This window comes from Carettochelys insculpta, chromosome 3 (assembly GCF_033958435.1).
Source record: "Carettochelys insculpta isolate YL-2023 chromosome 3, ASM3395843v1, whole genome shotgun sequence".
Taxonomy (NCBI): domain Eukaryota; kingdom Metazoa; phylum Chordata; order Testudines; family Carettochelyidae; genus Carettochelys; species Carettochelys insculpta.
Genome location: NC_134139.1, coordinates 13861792 through 13882376, shown reverse-complemented (window position 1 = coordinate 13882376; position 20585 = coordinate 13861792). Strand labels below are relative to the sequence as shown.

Sequence of the window (20585 nt, the reverse complement as noted above, 5' to 3'; positions counted from 1 at the left end):
CAGAGCTACTCATCTGTGAAGGTGCAATAGTAAAATTCACAACCTGTCACTTGAACAATAAGTGGACAATGGTGGACGATAAAGGATAATACATCCTTAAAACTTAGTAATATTTTGCACATTTATTTATAACAATTATCAGAATCCATCTGTTTGTATTCCAAGTATTTCCTGTCTAGCCTTTCTTTCCACTTTGGAAGGTAAAGTTAGGAATGGAATTAATTGTTCAAAAGGAGCTAAATACCTACCCCAAGGCCAAGCATAGTCAGTCTTCAATATTGAACGTTACATTTTGATGAACTCAGACATCATTTGTTAGGTGAAGAATGTGTAGTATCTCTGTTTTTTTTTTTCTTTTGGGATGGAGAAAGATTTAGTTGTTTTAAAACATTATTTGATAACAGGTAAGTAATCTAAAAGGATCTGCAATGTACTTCAGGTATTGGGTATAGTGGAGATTAGTGAAACTGAGCTCTGAACAGCAGGAACACTGGATATTTTTGTCACAAAAATTATACTTTTTCATACATTGAGTAGCAAAAAGTCTATCACAATAAACAGGAATTATCCAGTCCTAAGATTAAATCATTTTGACAGTCAAAAATTTTTGTTAAGGGAGAAAAAATAAAGCATGGTAATATTCTGTAAGTGTGTCCGAATTTTAACTTTAAAGAAACAGTCAGTTTTACTAGTCATTTTGGGGAAAAAAACCCCCAAACCTAGTTTACAAATAACATCTTAAATACGTATGTAAAATGCATATCACTTTTCACTATATATGTTGTTTATTTCTGGTTATTAGTGCTACAGTGCTGATTTGCAAATATTACTGGGAGTACTTAACCACTACTTTTACAGTAAATTTTTTGTCTTGTAAATATTTCTTGTAAATAAAAGCACCAAACCTAAACTGTGAGTTAGGTTTGAGTTGTCCCTTTAACTTCTGATTTTGGTAAAAATTAAGTTTTTCCGCATTTAAAATTAATGCATTCATTGGTGACTTGTTATATTTTTCCTTGTAGTGGAATTCTTGTGGAGTCACACAACAGAGAGCATGTGTGTAGGATATATGTCGGCACAGGATGGCAAAGCTAAGGTAATCCATAAGAAATAGACTGTATCCTAAAAACTTCTACAGTGGCTTTAGTTTTATTTTGAATTGCTCATTTACGTACAACCTTGCCATTGATGAAGCACTTTCTGCTCCTTGAATATCTTTAGGATCACACATCTCTAAAGGTTTGGAAGGAAAAGTTGTAAGCATAAATTAATGAAAAAGAGAGGGTGAGTGGAATAAGGGGATTTTGAAAGGTGTGGGGTCCTTTCGAAAAAAAACCCTGTGTAGCCGCGCCGCTATTTAATATTCAGTTCAGCGCCTCATTAGCAATCTTCAAAATGGCTATTAGCATGGCCATTTCAAAGATTTGTGCCTGTGTAGACCCACACAAAGCTACCCGCATATTATGAATCAGTGCATAATTTAGTGTGTCTCCTGAATCTGAGTATACAGATTGTGTGTGTGTGTCTGTCAGTTTGCCACTCTTGTTCATTTGTTGCCTTGTGTTCATTTGATAGTTTAGATTTGTGCACATAGTGGTGAGACCCCCCTACTTCTGTTCATCGGGGGTACGAACAACTTTGACTTTTACAAGGACATGTCCTTCACATTCTTGTACTATTAAAGCCTTGCTTAACTAAGTCTACTAAATCTATACTGTTCTATATAGCACATAGTGTTGGATATTTTATCGTCAATCACATTGAATTTCCTCTCTTTGTTGTTTCTGGTGACCATTATTTCTGGTTTTTATAGGTGTGCACAATGTCTCACAGATAGGAGAAGTAACACCTTTCTCAGAAACGTAAGGCACAAGGTCTGTGGTGGTTTTGTACAGATTTGATTGGGGTGTGATCTTTTTTGAGGACAGATGTAGCTATACTGGAACAACTGCCAGTGTGTGTGTGGTATAGAGAGGTGCCTTGTATCTGTAGTTTGTTGCCATTCATTTACAGGAAAGGCTGTACAAGGTGAACATCTCTAATCTGGAACTCTGTAGTCCAGCAACATCCATAATTTGGAATGATAGTAGTTAGCTCGACTACCATTTATCGTTGGTGTGGTTAAGTTTCCTGTTGTCCCATAAAGTTTGTTTCCAGTCACCAGTCCTGGTGCTTGGTGTTCTGTACTGTTATTTAGCTGTAATTTACCCCTAAATGTCTTCTAAAAGCCCAATAAGCAGTGGAAGTTTTGGTAATGTGCTAGACAACATTGACCTGTGGTCTGACAAATTGTCTCTTTGGGCAATGGTCAGGCACCAAGGGTGCCGGGTTAGAGAAGTTCAACCTGTAGTAGTGTCCGTGGAGAAAGTAAACAAAAGTTCTTGCTGGCTTGGGAGGAAGAGGACACACCAGCTAAGTGCGAGGGGAGGGGGCATGTGAGGCTCCCCCCCATGGATTTGCCCCATCCCCATCATAAGACTCCCATGCTCATCTCCTCCTTCCTCTCCTCACCCCTCATTACCTGGAGGAAAGGGAAATCTGGGGGTGGTGTGGCAGCCGCAGGAGCTGCTGCCAGTTCTGTTCATTTCCCTGCTGCGCCTCCCAGCAGAGCGCCATGGAGAAACTGCAGGTGTGGCTGGGAATTTTGTTCCTTTCCCCATTGAGAGGGGGAGAGGGAAAGGAACAGGATGCCGGCAGCTTCTTCAGTTGATGTAGCACTCCCTGCCCTGCCCACCAGATCCCAGCCCTGTAAACAGGCACACAGCAGATAGTGGAGGGTTTGGGAATGGCCAACAGGGAGTCTATGTGGTATGCCATACTGGCTAAAAATAACTTGCTGGTACAGCATACTGGACCATACCAGCCCACTTGCATGACTGATCAGTGTGGTTGTAGTAATCCTAGGTGGACTGGATTGTTTGACTATACCGGTGTAGTCAGATGCTACAGCTTTTGTGTGGCGACAAGTTCTTAGGCAGGTGATATATAAAAAGCTGAAATACTCCAGGACAGATGGGAAATAGGAGGAGAGGGGAGAACACAAACGATCCAAGCTTATTCCTAGAGACTTCATGATAAAGATTTTGGACCAGCTTGCAGGTTCTTGGATTTTTTAATTTAAGATTTTGCTTTTTTCCAACATATTTGGATCTGAGACGAGAAGAACAAACTGCATCTGAGTGCAGAGATGGAATGTGAAACAGAAGAAAGGGATACGCCATGTAGGAGTGGCATGCCAAGGATGAGACGAGCTGTTTACAGGCATGATGAGATGGTGGGAAGAAGACAAGTTGTGAGAGGCAAATGCAGCCTCCTGGAGAGAAGGGTGTGCAGAGCAGAGAGTGTAAAAAGATACCCTCAAGAGGAGATGCAGGCAGGAGCAGAGCTGTGTAGAATCGGAACTTGGGGGTGAGCACAAATTGGGTGTGGAAACGCCAAACTAAAGAAGGAACTTGGTGCCCAGGGCTGGATTGGTTTTAGAGATTGAAAGATGAGAGGATTTGATGAGAGCCACCTGGATGCTTTGGGCAGAAGTGAGAAAGGTTATGCTAAGAGTTGTGAGCCTGAGTGGTCAGTGTCATTCAGTTGTCAGCAGTGTTAGAAGAGGGGAGGAGAGGGTTCAGAAAGATATTTGCTTTTTGCTATGTTTAATTAGCGGGACATCAAGGAGAGCAATTTCACCCTTCGGTGCAGTCCTGCATTTCTATCTGAGGTAAATTTACAAGTAATTAGCATAAATGTGGCATCTGAAACCATGGTCATAGACAACAAGAAGTCCTGCGGCACCTTGCAGACTTATAAGATGTTCACACCTCCACATTAGCTACTGATAATGGGCCACATCCTCCTTGATTGAATTGACCTGATTGCTCCTCTCTTGGTGTTCACAACTCTACATTAACTGCTGATAATGGGCCACATCCTCTGTGAATGAATTGACCTTGTCAACTCTGTTCCTCCTCTTGACTGGTACTCCTTCCTTTTCATAAGCCCACGTGTTTAAACCCTTCTCTGGAACCCCCTCTCATGCATCTGACAAAGGGGGTCTTTGCCCATGAAAGCTTATGCTCCAAAATATCTGTTAATCTTTAAGGTGCCACAGGACTTCTTGTTGTTTTTGAAGATACAGACTAACTCAGCTACCCCTCTGATCATGATCATAGATGTGCTTACCTAAGGAATGGGTATGAAGAACTGGACAGATAAGGATACCAATAGAAGCTATTTTACTATAGCCCAGGGTTGGTAGTCCCGTGGCACATACACATACTCTTGCCAGCTCACATTGAGCTAGCCTGAGTATAATTAGCAGCGTAGTCACAGCAGCAGCACCAGCAGTGAAGGTACATGAGACCTGTGCCAATTACATGCCCACATGAATCAGTGACAGCTACCATGAGTGAGCGTACACGAGCAAGGGAGTCACACCTCTTCACTCATAATGTAGACAGTAGCCTGAGAGAAGGAGGAAAAGCAGCTGGTTACAGTGATTACTGGCACAGTGGTCAATGGTACACGCTTTTTGACAGCACATTTTCCTCATTTCTTTGGATAATCTACTGGAAAAAAGTGAAGTGTCACTGAGTTCTCACTTTAGATTTCTATTTTAAAAGAATCTAGTTTCTCAGACTCAAGTTAGTGAAGCTAGAACAAGCCCGGCTGTAGATGCCCCAGCGTACTGCATTAGTGAATGTGTAACTTGATTCATTCGTTACAATTTTGATCCTGAAATATGGTCGTTTAAAAGAAGTGGTATGTTAAATTGTTGTATTAGAAATAAAAACTGGTTATATTTCACACAGTAAGACTCTTAGAGCTAATTGTGATGTAGTGTTTTGGTCCTAGTTGGTGGTGGCCTACTGAAGCCTTTGGTATTTAAGATATAATCTAGTTGGTAACAAGCACTAGCATAACAGTGCCATACCAAGAGATGTTTTCTTACTCGCAGTTGCGTCGTTTGACATCTGGTGTACATTGTTTTCATATTGCTGGTAAATTCTCCAGCTGGTAGTCTTGATTGGGCTGACAGACGCAGCTGCTTCTCTTGGTTTGCTTTTAAATTATGTTTTTGACCTTCATTGAAGAAAGTTAATCCCTCTCCCTTTCTTCCTCCTTTGAGCCTGTGGCTGCAAATGCTTTCCAGAGAAAAACCACAAATGCTTTGGCTGCCGACTTCTATTGATCAAAAAATAATCTTCTGTCATAAAGGCTGGAATTTTGTTGTATTGCAAGTAAGGCAAAGTCACAGAAGGAAAACCAGGCTTGAAATAAAACAATATTGCAAAATACATTTTTTTTTCTTTAAAAGAGTAAATGTTTGGCAGTTTTGACATTGTCTGGCTGTTGTAAAAGAATGATTGTATTAGTGATATGGAAGTACTGGATCTCCATGTATAGTGAAATAGTCATAGGGGTAGCAGAAAATTGACTTTCTTTCCTGTTTCTCTTAGTGTTTTGCAGCCTTCGCTAATCTTGGATTAAAATACGTCCTGAAGTCAAGCAGTTCTCATCATGGTCAGCCAAAGGTTGGCTGTTAATGGTCTAGGAATTCATAGGCAGTGTACCTAGTAGAGCAAGTTCATTGATAGTAACCTCTTATAATATGATAAGATACTAAGGGCTTGTCTACACTAGCTCCCTACTTTGAAGGGAGCATGGTAAATAGGGTGTGGGAGATTATTAATGAAGTGCTGTGCTGCATATGCAGCACTTCATTAAGCTAATTCTCACCCAGGGCAACTTTGAAGTGTTAAACTTTGAAGTGCCGGCTCGCGTCTAGCTGCGGCTCACCCGCTGGTACTTCAAATTTTGAGGAGTAAAGGGACTTTGAAGTTGCCCAGACACTTCGAAGCACCATCGGGTTAGCTGTGGCTAGACACGAGTCGGCACTTTGAAGTTTAACACTTCAAAGTTCCGGCGGGGGAGAATTAGCTTAATGAAGTGCTGGCATATGCACCGCAGCACTTCATTAATAGTCTCCCGACACCCTACTTACCATGCTCCCTTTGCAGTAGGGAGCTAGTGTAGACACAACCTAAGAGTTGTAAAAGGAGCACACTAATGTTAAAAGTATAATTATATGTTTTTATAGATTAATAACTTAAGGATGTCTTCTAGCCTGAGATCACTTAGTGTGACCTCCTGTATGTCATCGGCATTAGGATGTCACCAATACTGAGCCACAAAACGTGTGTTGGGTTAAATTAGACCTTCCAGCAAGGCATCTAGTCTTGATTTGAAGAGATGGCGGATGCCCTCTTCTTTTAGTTATTTTTTCCAATAGTTAATCTCCCTCACTGTTAAAAATGTGTCTAATTTCTAATTTTATATTTACTAACCATGGTCTTTACTTTGCCACCAAACCAGGATGCAATTTTAGCCTGTTTTATGTCCTCCTTGATTCTAGAATTGTGGTCTTTTGACCATCTAACAAACTTTTCATAAAGGACTCCCAATTTTCATTCATATTTTTCACTCTAAACTTTTCTTCCCCATCAGTTTAGCTCCAGATTTTTCACACTTTGGGAAATGAACTGTTTTGAAGTACCAACTATTTTGGTATTGTTCTCTGCTCATGTTGAATGTACTTGGGTCATGATCACTGCTCGCGTGGCTATCAGCAACTTCAGTCAAACGATAGAGTAATCTTTATATGTTACTATGAGATTCAAAATAGTTCTTTCATATTCAGGACAATTATCTTCCATAATTTTTAAAGAAGCATTTTTGTAACCCAAGTTAGATGTTTGTAATCAGACATTTGCTTCTGAAGAGAGGAAAAAAATGAACTTTTGAAACAAAAAGAATACAGTCTTCCACAGTGGTTGCAGAATTATTAATTGCTTATTTTAAAAGGGAGGAGGGAATTGCAGAACTTTGGTTCAAATGTCCCCAAACACACATTAGCTACGGTTTGCAGAATAGAAAGCAGCTTTGGGGTCTAGGCATATTTTTGTTCTAGCAAACAATTTAGTTTGGTTCATCTATTTCCTCAACAACCCAATAGAATCTCTGGACTATTTGGTATGTACAGCTCAACAAATTATAGTATCATTATTTAAGAAATTATTACTGAATGTTATTTCAGATGAATTATTAAATATCAAACTTCATGGGTGGAGACATATGCCTGCATCCATTCTAATACATGTCCTTTTTGTAAATGTTCCCTGGTTCAGATGGACTCTTGCTACGTTACTCTCTTCTGTAAGAATAACTATCCATGCCTACATCCACATGTCTGTCTTAGGTAAACTCCAGTTGATGGTACTTGATATCTGAGTAAGAGCTGCCTGATTTGTCAGTTAGTGAAGTAATCCATATTATAGGTGAGTAAGTAATTTGGACAGTTGAGTAAATTCCAGTCTTTCTTGTAGCTCATTATAACAACTGTTTTACGCAGGGGTCAGAGTACACTTGAACCTCTGCATTCCTTGTATCCCTAATTTGGGAACACCCATGATATAGAGGAGAAAGCAGCTCTGTGGGTTGGTGCTCCCCCCACCACCTCCATCGGGGAATGGTAATGCAGCATCTGAACCATTTCCATGCCCCTCCTATAGCAGTGAGGGGGTGGTGCTTGGGAGCGGTGGGGCGGTGTGGAGCCATAGGTGTCCCCAGGAGTGAGGTGCCAGGCAATTGCCCCCCCCCCATTCCCCCTTACTCCCAGACCTCACAGCAGCCTCTCTGTCCTGAAAATTCCTTTCGTCTGGCATGCCCAGGTTTCCAGAGTTGTGAGATTGTACAGGTTCAAGTGTAACTTAGGTTCAGCCAGATGGGACACTCCTGTAGGAATAGTAAGGTTCATACACCTTTACATTCTTGTTAAGAACATAAGAACGGCCATACTGGGTCAGACCAAAGGTTCATCCAGCCCGGTATCCTGTCTGCCGACAGAAGTTAGGGACACCATTCCTTACCCATCCTGGCTAATAGCCATAAGTGGACCTAACCTCCATGAATTTGTCTACCCATATAGATGGGTATAAAAGTGTCCTATATCAGTATAACTGCATAAAAATTAGTGGTTGTACCAGTTTAAATATTTTGGTTCAAAAAGCAAACCAACGAAAACAAGTTATACCTGAAATAGTTAAATCAGTTTAAAAAACAGAAACAAACAAAAACTCTGTCTACCTGGTCTGAGTTATGCATTGGCATGTAATGCTTTCAGGATGGACATTTCCCAGTTCTAGGCTTAAAGGAGTTCAACTGAAACTGCCTTCTTACAGTTGGCTTATGAGAAGAGCTTTAAGTAAAAGTTAGTAATTCATTACCCTTGTAACTACTGTTATTTTCCATTGAATTCTTTCAGGTTTATTTACCTTTTGTTAAAAATATGTTTTTGAAGAGGATGAGAGAGGGCTGGTGGAGAGGAAACCATCTCTTCACCGAAGTGGCTGTTTTGGGTTCTAACTCAACTGCTTTTAACACTGCAATTGTCCCTGCTGTTTCTGCTTTTCAGCTTTGCTGGGGCCCTAAATGGGTGCTTTATTCCCATCTTGTTTCATTTGAAGTAAGATCAAAATAGGCATGTAGAAGAGACTTAATGCAATGTTGAGAAATGGCTTTGGAGCCTGCAGGAAGTAGTTGTGGGTTCGCATTAGGATGAAGGAGGGGATGGTACGTGTTAATTGTGGTAGCTTGTTGTAGAAAAATTCTATATGGGAACTGGTATTCAGGAAGAGAATTCCTTAGTTCTCATTATTCATTTCTAGTGGGCCTTGTTGATTTAGGTTTTAATTTCTTCTGTTGTATCACTGCAGTCCCTTTCTTTGCATGTGGAAAGCTGAACTAGATCAATATTTATTATTTTTATTGTAGCCCCTAGAAGCCTTAGCCATAGATCAAGACCATATTTTATGAGGCTCTGAATAAACACAGAACAAAAAGATAACCCTTTCCCTCAGTAACTTATGCTCTAAACACTGCCAAAAACATGACGAAACAATGAGACAATGTTGGTCGATTTGATAAATTGTTGTCTCTGTATACCAGGAAGTAGGCATCACAGCAAAGAAGAGTTTTAAGGAGGGATCTGGAGGACAAGTGGCTTTGTGGAATTTTGTGGCAATTTCCTCTAAAGTGAAAGGGCAGTATGGGAGAAAACACAAATTGTGTTTGTGTGAAGGTTTAGCAATTGGATGGTGGAGGTCGACGTCAGAGGCTGAGCAGATGCAGGGGATGACATGCACAAGTCTGTGGCAGCAGATAGATGTGTCCAACGGAGCTGAGGGAGTTGGTTGATGTGATTACAGAGCCATTGGTCATTACCTTTGAAAAGTCCTGGTGATTGGGGATGGTCTGGGACAGTTGGTAAAACATGAATATAGTGCCCAGCTTTAAAAAATGGAAGGTGAATTGGGGGACTACAGACTGGTTCGCCTCACCTTCGTCCCTGGAAACATCGTAGAGGGGATTCTCAAGGAATCCATTTTGAACCACTTGAAGGAGAGGAAGATGATCAGGAAGAGTCAGCATGAAGTCACCAAAGGTAAATCATGCATGACCAAGCTGATAGCCTTCTTTGATGAAGTAACTGGCTGTGTGGATATGGGGGAAACCTGTGGACATTATATATCTCAACTTTATTAAAGCTTTTAATATAGTCTTCCACAGTATTCTTGCTAGCAAGTTAAAGGAGTATAGATTGGACGAATGGACTACAAAGTGAATGGGAAGTTGGCTAGATTAATAGGCTCAATCAATAGGCTCAATTGGTAGCTCAGTGTCCAGTTCACAGCTAGTAATAAGTGGAGTGCCTTAAGGATTGGTCCTGGAGCCGGTTTTGCTCAGCATCTTCATTAATGATCTGGATGATGAGTTGGCTTGTACCTCACTAAGATGGGGAAGAGGTAGACCTAGTTGAAGGAAGGGCAGAGTCCAGAGAGACCCATCCAAATTGGAGGACTGGCCCAAATGAAATCTGATGAGCTTCAACAAGGACAAGTGCAGCATCCTACACTTAGGATGGAAGAATCCCATGCACTGCTATATGCTGGGAACTGACTGGTTAAGTGTCAGTTCTGTAGAAAAAGATCTAGGGATTACAGTAGACCAGAAGTTGCATGTGAGTCAACAGTATGTCTTTGGTGCCAGGAAGGCTAACAGCATATTGGGATGCATAAGTATGAGCATTGCCAAAAAATTGAGAAAAATGATTATTTACCTCTAACAGACACTGGTGAGGCTCCACCTGGAGCACTGCATCCAGTTTTGGGCCCCAAACTACAGATGGAATGTGGACAAATTGGAGAGAGCCCAACCAATGGCAATGAAAATTATTAGAGGCTGGGGTTGATGGTTTCTGAGAGACTGAGGAAACTGGGCTTTTTAGTCCTCAGGAGAGGGGAGTGAGGGTTGGGTTTGATAGCAGCCTTCAACTACCTGAAGAGGGGTTCCAAAGAGGATGGAACTAGGTTGTTCTCAGTGGCGGTGGATGACAGAAGGATGGATGGTGGCGGTCTAGCCTGGATATTAGAAAACAAACAAAAAAATCCACCCTATTTCACAAGGGAGGTGGTGGAGCACTTCCACAAAGCCACTTACTTGTCCTCCAGATCCCTCCTTAAAACTCTTCTTTGCTGTGATCCTACTTCCTGGTATACAGAGACAACAATGGGTTAACTAGGGAGATAATGGGAAGTCCATCCGTAGAGGTTTTCAAGGCTCAGTTTGACAAAGCCCGGACTGGAATGATGTATTCGGAGTTGGTCCAGCTTTGAGCAGGGGGCTAGGACTAGGTGGCCCCCTGAGGTCTCTTCCAACCCATGTCTTCTATGAGTCTATGACCTCTTGATACTGAATGAAACAAGTAGGGATGAGGTTAGGATGTAAAGGGCCTTCAAAGTGAAAACAAACAAGTTATATGTGAAGTAAAGACGAGGGCATTGGTGGAAGGATGTATAAAAGATTTGAACTGGTTTACTCCATTCACTGATTATCACATTTACAACTAGTTACATTCAATAGTGTTCTTATTTTGGAGGTGAAATCTGTTTCAGCAATTGGAATAGATAGCTAGAAGGCCAAACTCTTTGAGAAGACACATCTGGTGAATATACTCTGTCTTCTGTTAGTTATTTTCCTCAGATGTTTAAAATAGCCAACAAATAAAGTTACATTTTTGCCCATTTAGCATTTTTCCTTTTAAAATTAACATTTTTATCAAGGCATGATTGATAAATGTTTTTAATTTCCTTAATTTAATTTGCAATAGTAAACTGAACATAGTTGCAAGATGTTGAGAACCTGAAGTGCTGGGTTCTCAACATCCTTGATACACTATAATTTGATTTTGTAGGAGTTAGATTTTTCGACCAACTTGATCATTTAAAATCACTCTAATTCTCGCTTTTGTATTCTGAAATCAACTGCCAATTTAAAACCTGTCCCTTGCCCAGAGCTTGTGACATGAATTTGTAAATCTTATTGTGGGGCTGGTTTTAATATTAAACTACTGTGTGTCATTCTTTCCATTTTCTAATTGATAGGGTTTCTGTTGCTGCCCAAGGCATAGGAAAATTGAATAGGTAGGGGGTATGGAATTATGTGCTACTGTATGTACAGTGAATGCTGGCTGCTGTGACTGTCTACAAGAAGTGATGTAGCTTCAATACAAAAAGAATCTCTCTGAAAAATATGATGGGCAATGGAACAAACAGAGGCAAAATGTCAGATTTATAGTTCATTACTGCTATTAAAATGCTAGACATTTTTACTAAATTTAACAGTTATCACCCTTAAAATGTCTGAAGTAATGTGTTTGACAAGTACAGATTACAGTAAGCGGTGTTGAGTTTTAATGTAGGACGCTTCAGTAAAAAAGTCTCAAACGGGTAGCCATGTTAGTCTCTATCTTCTCCAATAACGAGCAGTCCTATAGCACCTTAAAACTAACAAATGTATTAGGTAATGAGCTTTCAGGGGTAAGCCCCACTTCTTCAGATTTTTGGAGTAGAAAGCTAGAATCCAGAGTTTATATAGCAGAGAGGGATTGGGGGAAAGGAGGACAGAAAAAGGGGTACCCATCACTAGTTGGAGCAGTAGACGAAGCAAAGTAAATTAAGTGAGACGTGGGTCATTGCCACCAATATTAAAGGTGGGGAAATTGTCCTTGTAACGTATTAGATAATTGAGATCTCTCGTAAGGCCTAATTTAAATGTGTCGAATTTGCAAATGAATTCCAATTCAGATGTCTTCCCCTGTAATCTTGTGGTAAAATCCTTTTGTAGAAGAAGCTGCAGAAACACTAACTCAGGAACCTATCCATGCAACAAACTCCATTGTGAACTCTGTCCACATATCTGTACTAGTGACGCCATTACTGGACCTAACCACATTAGCCACACCATCAGAGGCTCATACATCTGCACATCCACTAATGTGGTATATACCATCATGTGCCAGCAATGCCTGTCTGCCATGTACATTGGACAAACTGGACTGTCTCTGTGCCGAAGCATGAATAGACATAAATCCAACATGAGGAACTGGGATACACACAAACCTATAGGGGAACACTTTAACCTCCCTGGACATTTAAAAGTAACCATTCTTCTACACCCCTAACCAATCTTCACTGGAGAAAGAGATGTATGTTTTAATTATAATCCTAATTTGAAATTAGTGGAGATATTTTACTGAGTAATCTTATATTTAGTTATTTAGTCATACTACAGAGTAGCTGTTTTACACGCATGAAATAGGAAACGTATAGGTCACGCTCATCTTTTAAATTAGCACTCAGGTATGTAGGATTTGACTGAAGAAGACTTCTATGATTCTTGCTAGAAAACAACTTTGTGCATGTACTAGAACACCCAAATTTCTGCTCAGCACTCTAGCTTAGTTTGAAAGGACCATCATCCTAAGCTAAAATACAGGTTACAATATTTTCTGAATAGAACAGAGATTTATTGATTCCTAAGCCAAATAGGATCACTATGATCATCTAGTCTGATCTCCTGTATACCATAAGCCATAGGACTCCCCTAAAACAAATTCTTTTTAACTATAAAAATCCAGGCTTGATTTAAAAATTGGTAGTGATGGAGACGCTCCAAAGACCCTTGATAAATCAGTTGCATGGTTAAGTACTCTCACAGTTAAAAGTATGTGTCGTATTTCCAGTTTGAATTTTTACCTAGCTTCAGCTTCCAGATTTATTTGAACCCCAGGAAAATACTGTGTTCTGGGATCTGGAAATGGACCACAAGGTTTTTATATTCAATTCTTTTGCTTTTAAAGATGGAAATGTAGGAGGCTTTCCACTTTGGATCACCATGCCTTTGACTGGGGTAATAAATTATTATTTGATGAAGTCCAAATTTCTTAATGAAGTCAAAGCCCAGATCCAGACTCTAGAGAAAACAGCACAAAAATAATAGTACTACTAATAATTCATTTTAAGATTTTGAGGTCCATTCAAAAGCATCAGGTGATCCAGGTTTGGCCTGCTGTCCACCTACTGACAAGCTGTTCCTTAAACTGTGGATTTGATTTTGTGTTAAGATATAACTAGAACTGTCCACATAGCAGAGCTAAGACATACCTTAAATGATTGAAACACACGTGTGATTGTGCAGCTGCCTGCTTTGTATTAGTCCTGCTAAATCTTGCTCCAGTTTAAATGTAGCTGGAGTGAAATTCCACTGCATGATGAAATTCTGAATCCAGCTGGAATGCTTGTTGGGCTTTGGGCAAATTCTGCATGTTGAATTTGGCCCCTTATTTACATTTCTGGTCAATATTGTGTACTTGTTTCAGACAAGATGATCCTCCTTTCTTCTTCGTGGTGGTCACTTGGTAATGAGTAGGACATCTTCATGACACCCTTCAATTTGTGAGTCAACTAGTCAGCCCGATTCTGGAGCTGCAGATCTTATCACAGAAGGGGCAGGTGTTAGTAGCTGTCGGAGGGGTGCGGGGGAGTTTTTTCTTCTCCACCTGTCCTCACCTGCACTGTAGCAGAACGTCTTCAATTGTGCCTCCTTCTCATGGATTAACATTCTCAACTGTGGATGGTCTTGGACAAGGGTCTCCAAAATGTTGACACCAATGCTGCATTTTTTCATGTGCCTTCAACATGTCCTTATATCACTTCTACTGGCTTCCAACATTCCTTCCTCCAACTCGGAAAACGGAATCTGTTTTGAGAGGTGCTGATCAGACAGCCGAGCCACGTGACCGTCCAACGAAGTGGTTGATGAATCATAATGGTGTCAATGGTGGCCATGTTTGATTCTTCCTGGTTGCTAGTGTTTGTGCACCTATCCACCCAAGAGATAGTTAGGATTCTCCTGAGGCAGCATTGATGATGATGATGAAGTGCCATGAAATGATGCTTGTATGTTGTCCAGGGTTCACATGCTTACAGTAGCGTTGGAACAACTGCTGCATGGTATACAAGGAGCTTTGTCTTGGGATAGATGCCCCTGTTCTCAAAGACCATTTGTTTCAACTAGGCAAAAGCAGAACTTGCATGGCTCAGAGGATGATGCATTTCCATATTGATGTTGACTTTGGGAGTGGGGTGGGAGATAGTTCAGTGGTTAGAGCATTGGCCTTGTAATCCAGGGTTGTGAGCTCAATCCTTTAGGGAGCCTTCAAGGGTCTGGGGCATGTTAGATTGAAAAAACATCTGTCAAGGATGGTGATAGGTCCTGCTGTGAGTGCAGAGGACTGGATCCAATGACTTCTGATGGTCCCTTCCAGCTCTTTGAATGTGAGTGATCATTAAAGTCGACATTGACACAAGATATGTTCCACACTTTAGGAACAGGCAAGTATATTTGGGCTTGTTTTTATATGCACTGTTTTCCTCTGCATTAAACATTACATATTTATAATTGCAGCAGATAGTTACAGTGGAATGTAAGTATGAGTACATCTGGTTCTGCTTTTATAACACATAGGATAGTGAAAATCTTGAGTTTCGGTATATTTTTGAGTTTGGTATATAAACCTCACTAATCTGGGTTATCTAATATTTTGAGTCCCAAATCATCATTGGATGATAAGATTATGATTTGTCTTTTTAAACTAGCCAAACAAGGCTATCAGCTATGTTAGGAGTTCACTTAATGGAGAGAGATTTAAACAATTGCTTAAAATGTAAAAATAGTCTAGAGTTGCTATGTTCATTTTAAAGCTTTCTTGTTGGAGTTCTCTTGATTTTCAAGTCAACTCAAGGTCTACTTACAATTCTAATGATTTGTATTCAGTACATTGAAGAGACAGTTTTTTTTTTCTCTAATCAGTAATAAGGGAGAATGCAAATGAAATTGAGTGATTTTATTCTTCATTTGTTGTTAATGACACTGTTCTAGCTCTCAAAAATACACTGGGTAGCAGAATGATGATTCTAGAAACAAAAAATTGGAACGAAAACACACTTTCCCTATATGATAAATTATCTGAAAAATAAGCAAGGCACTCACTAGATTTGCACAAGTCCTGAAAATGTTGTCGTTATGCACTGTCCTAGCTTACACTATATGCCAGTTTGCAGTGTGTGATGAGCCCTGTCTCTTTCTCATGAAGCACTGTTTCACTTCTGGCTTACTCGTGTTCATTTCACATTGTGTTTATGGCTTTAATGAAAAGTGGTCTAATCCATTGACAAGAACTATTACTTTTGTGTGTTTTTTTAAAAAAAAAAAGTGACATCATTTTGGAGAGCATTTAAACTGCTTTTTTCCTTTTAAGACTTTAGTAAATGCTTATTACGTTAGCTAGTACATTTCACTTTTCAAGTCATGTTAGAATACTTTATCAAATGAGGCACAAATAACAATACTCTTGGCATAAAATATGTAGTTTAAAAAATTATTCTAAAACCAAGTAATTCAGATTTGAACAGACACCGTTGATCCAAAAGAAGAATTCCTGTAATGGTCTTTTAATAATTAACAATTATTCCAAGCCAGAAAGACTATCTTTTGGGTTCAAAACAAAAAGCAGTCAAGTAGCACTTTAAAGACTAGCAAAATAGTTTATTAGGTGAGCTTTCGTGGGACAGACCCACTTCTTCAGACCATCTTTTGGGTTGGATTTTAAAAGGAATAGTTCACAACCCAGTAATAACAGATGCTACCTTTTATAGACAGGATATAGGTAGTTATTAATAAATAAATAAAATCACTAGTGCAAGCTTCAGTTTCCTACAAAAATAGTTCATGTAGTGTTCGTGCCTTCTCTTTGATTATACATGAGATTTGGTACTTTGAACCCATCAAGGTCAAGGACAGCTATGTTTCTGCCTGGTCCACATAACAGCCTTTGCTTTGGGAGCTGTGCTTCTTTATTGCCCTTCCAACCTCAACCAATGGATTTCGTTTCCAGGGGGACAGCAAATTAAATGATTCCCAAGGAGTTAATATTTTAATCTGCATATTTCCAACAGGAAGAGTGAGGCATGTACTGTGTTGATAGGCTATCTCAGTCTACCTCCGATTCATTGGGTTACTAGGTATCTGATTTCTGGCCAGAACACTCAGTCAAAAAAGGGACCCTAGCAGCTCTGCTCAGCACCACTGACTGGGCTGTTAAAATTCTGGCCGTCTCCCTATCCAGCTCCATGCAGCCCTTGGGAAGTGACCAGAATTTCCCTCTGGCTCCTAGGCACAGCACAACTAGGGGTCTATGTTTGCTGATCACGCTCTTAGCACCAGCTCTTCAGCTCTCATTGACCAGGAACCACAGCCAGTAGGAGTAGGGGGTGGGGGTTGGGTAGCTCCTGTGAGCGAGCTGTGCACAAAGTCTTCTGGCCATGCATACTCCTAGGAATCAAAGTGGCCTGTCACTACTTCTTGGTAGCCCTTGAAGTAAGCACCAACTGGAGCCTGCACTCCTCACCCTTTCACACACCCTTCCCATGTACATACGTAAGAACAGCTATATTGGGTCTGACCAAAGGTCCTTCCAGCCCAGAATCCTGTCTTCTAACAGTGGCCGATGCCTGGTGCCCCAGAAGGAACAAACAGAACAAGTAATCATCAAGTGGCCCATCCCGTCATCTGTTCCCAGTTCCTGCCAAAGAGAGGCTAAGGGCACCATCCCAGCTGTTCCTGGCCACTAGGTGTTGATGGACCGTCTTTCATAAGCTTATCTAGTTCTTTTTTGAACCCTAACAAAATGAAGTAGCAGAAATGTAGCACTTTAAAGACTAACAAAATGATTTATTTGGTGATGAGCTTTCGTGGGACAGGCCCTCTGCTTAGCTATACCTTGACCAATTACTTGACCTTGCTTACTGGAAAGGACAAAGGGAGGTGTGCCAGGTGGAAATTGAGGAAGTGTGGAAATGCCAATCATGCAGCTAATCAGAGATCTGTGATTGGAGAAAGAAGAGGGCGGAAGGGCCTGAACAGAGATGTGGACCAAAGAAGAGTAAAGGAAGAGAATGCCATCCTCCTGTAAGGAGGTTTCACCTTATTGATGTGGAACAGTAAGTGCACTCAATTCACTAGGTTAACCTGTCAGGATGTAGCAGTCATAATGCGGGTTAACTCTGTCTGATGCAGGGCTCTCTTGTCCGGCAACATCCATAATCCTGTCAAGGATTATCCTCGTCAAGGTATAGCTAAGCAGTGGGTCTGTCCCACAAAGGCTCATCACCGAATAAATCATTTTGTTAGTCTTTAAAGTGCTACATTTCTGCTGTTTTGTTCTGTTGGAGTACAGACTAACACGGCTACCTCTCTGTTACTTTTTGAACCCTGTTATATACAGGGCAGTTAGTTTTTTAAACGGACATGACTGTGGATACAAATAACTAAGCGTAATACAAGAACTAGGGGACACCAAATGAAATTGATGGGTAGTAGGTTCAAAACTAATAAAAGGAAATTTTTCTTCACACAGCGCACAGTCAACCTGTGGAACTCCTTGCCCGAGGAGGCTGTGAAGGCCAGGACTCTATTAGGGTTTAAAAAAGAGCTTGATAAATTTTTGCAGGTCAGGTCCATAAATGGCTATTAGCCAGGGATAAAGTATGGTGCCCTAGCCTTCATAACAAGGGCAGGAGATGGATGGCAGGAGATAAATCACTTGTCTTCTGTTCTCCTTCTCTGGGGCACCTGGCATTGGCCACCGTCGGCAGATGGGATGCTGGGCTTGATGGACCTTTGGTCTGACCCAGTATGGCCATTCTTATGTTCTTATGTTCTTATGTGCACATCTGGGAACAAAACAGCACTCACAATGTTGAAGAACACTTTAGCTTCAGATCTGTACTTTTTGTTACTGTCTTGCTAAAGCAGTCTTGCAGAAAATTGACTTTATCCAAACAGTGGCCATGCCTACTTCCCTTCAGGTAAGCAGCAGCCTCTGCTCCCCAGCCCCATTCAGATCAATTCTGCGTTGGAAGTGTTTTAAGTATATGTGCAATTTTGTCCCTTTTCCTCAATTTTCTTTCAAAAATTGTCAAATACAAATACATTTCTCCAATGCTCATCGACTCACAGCTTGACACCGCTCGTCTCCCACTAAGCAAACTGGGGACACCTGCCAAACCATCCAGCTTGCCTCCTCTTTTCCCCAGCAGCGATATCCCACATGCTGTCTCTGACCTCCCCCCAGGATGCCTATGACATCACAGTAACTGGTTCCCATCTCCCATGTGACATGGAGGAGCACATTAGAGAGGGTGCGTCTACACTAGCTGACTACTTCGAAGTAGCTGGCACAACGTTGAAATAGTACACGTCGCGTCTACACGCACCATGTGCTATTTCGACGTTGAAATTGACGTTAAGTGGCGAGACATTGAAATTGCTGTTCCTTATCCAAAGATGGGAATAGTGCTCTACTTCAACGTTCAGCGTCAAAGTAGGGCATGTGTAGACGATCCGTGTCCCACTGCATCGAAATAGCGGGGTCCTCCATGGCAGCCATCAGCTGAGGGGTTGAGAGATGCTCTGTCCAGTCCCTGCGGGGCTCTATGGTCACCGCGTGCAGCAGCCCTTAGCCCAGGGCTTCTGCCTTCTGCAGCAGCTGGAGGTCCATGCTGCATGCACGGGGTCTGCATCCGGTTGTTGGCTCTGTGGATCTCGTGCCATGCAGGCTGTGTGTGCCTGGAAGGGGCCCTTTAAGGGAGCAGCTTGGGGCTTTGCTGGCCCCTTATTTCAAAGGGGAGTGCTTGTGTGTGTGGACACTCCACAGTTCCTTACAGGGCGGCTCCTTTTGACGTTCTCTGTTGCTACTTCGACGTTGAACGTTGATGGCACCAGCCCTGAGGACGTGTAGACGATATGCATCGAAGTAGCCTATTTCGATGCTCTTACGTCAAAATAGGCTACTTCGACGTAGTGTGCTAGTGTAGACGTAGCCAGAATGTTTACAGAACTGAGTGCAGTCAGGAGTGTAGCGCATGCATGCTTCCCTCAAAAAGGAGGTGGATGGAATCTAGGAAGTGCCATAAGCAAGAGCTGCAATCAAGAGGACTGTTGCAGAGCTGTTGGTCATTGCCTTGTACTCAGTACCATGCTGCACAGAAGTCTGGGAAGTAAAATCTCACTAGCATTTTAAGTTGCAGCAGAATCTAAACAGCAGCTCTCAGAGTTGATGGGTGAGCATCAGGCTGGCAAAGGGGTGGGGCAACAGGGATAGCTGCCCTGGGGTCCAGCATTTCAAAGGGGCCAAGAACTCTGGCCTCCGCCAGTGCTGCTTTGGCAGCAGCAGTGCTCAGAGTTCCCGGTCCTCCTGGAAGTGCTGCGGCGGAGCTGCTGAGCTCTGCGTGGCTCTGAGGCGGGGGGAAGGGAGCCCCAGTGCTATGGTCTGGGCAGCACTAAGGGCTGACTGCCCAAGGCCCTGCCCTTCCACCCTTGGCCCGACCCTTTACTGAGGCGTGGAGCTGGGCCACCCCTCCCACCTTGCCTTGGAGACCGCAGTCGGCCTCACGGGTGAACATAATGGTTGTAGAAAGCTGTTAGCGACACCCTCCTCTCCTGCACCAAACCCTGTTTTTTTCATAGTTGGAGCACAACTTAATGGTGTGTTGTGCCACCTGTTCCTCCATTCGCAGTTGTACAATGTCACTTTGATAACTTTTGGCAATTACTAAAGTTGAAAAGTAATAGATGGAAAGTGTACTTGGGTGTTCTTTAGTGCAGTTTTTCAACCAGTAATAAGTAGCTCGGTGTGGTAGGGTTGGAGTCATCCTGTATGACTAGGATTGTTGTTCATTACCACAATGTAAAGAGAAAATAATATATTAAATCCATCTAGCAATCTGACATGTGATACAATCCCTTTGTGTATTAGATGGATGTTTTGCTCTTTCCTGCTAAAATACTATCATGTCCATAATTTTTTTCAAACATTTTTGCAATTTAACTATTTTTTTTCTGAAAAAGTGCATGTTGGAGAAGTTTCATCCTAACTTTTTCATCAGTTAGAGTAGGCTTTAAGCTCTGAAGCATGAGTTTGTCCCATGCACATTTTCTGTTCGCTAATGTAACTGTGTGTATTTATTTATTTATATTGAGTCTTAACCCTTTTTTTTAATCCTCTAAGCTTTGGTCATTAATAATATCTTCTGGCATAGAGCTGCATGTTTAAATTCCATATTGTGAAAAAACAG

At 41.5% G+C, this 20585-nt stretch overlaps 1 protein-coding gene across 3 annotated transcripts in view; it reads left to right on the top strand.

Moving 5' to 3' along the window:
* TASP1 (taspase 1) overlaps positions 1–20585 on the top strand; it is a 167344-nt gene that overhangs the window by 144333 nt on the left and 2426 nt on the right. For all 3 annotated transcript variants that reach the window (XM_074989366.1, XM_074989365.1, XM_074989363.1), the window contains one exon: positions 1023–1096. In XM_074989366.1, coding sequence (XP_074845467.1) covers positions 1023–1096 — 74 coding nt within the window. The remainder of the gene's footprint in view (positions 1–1022; positions 1097–20585) is intronic.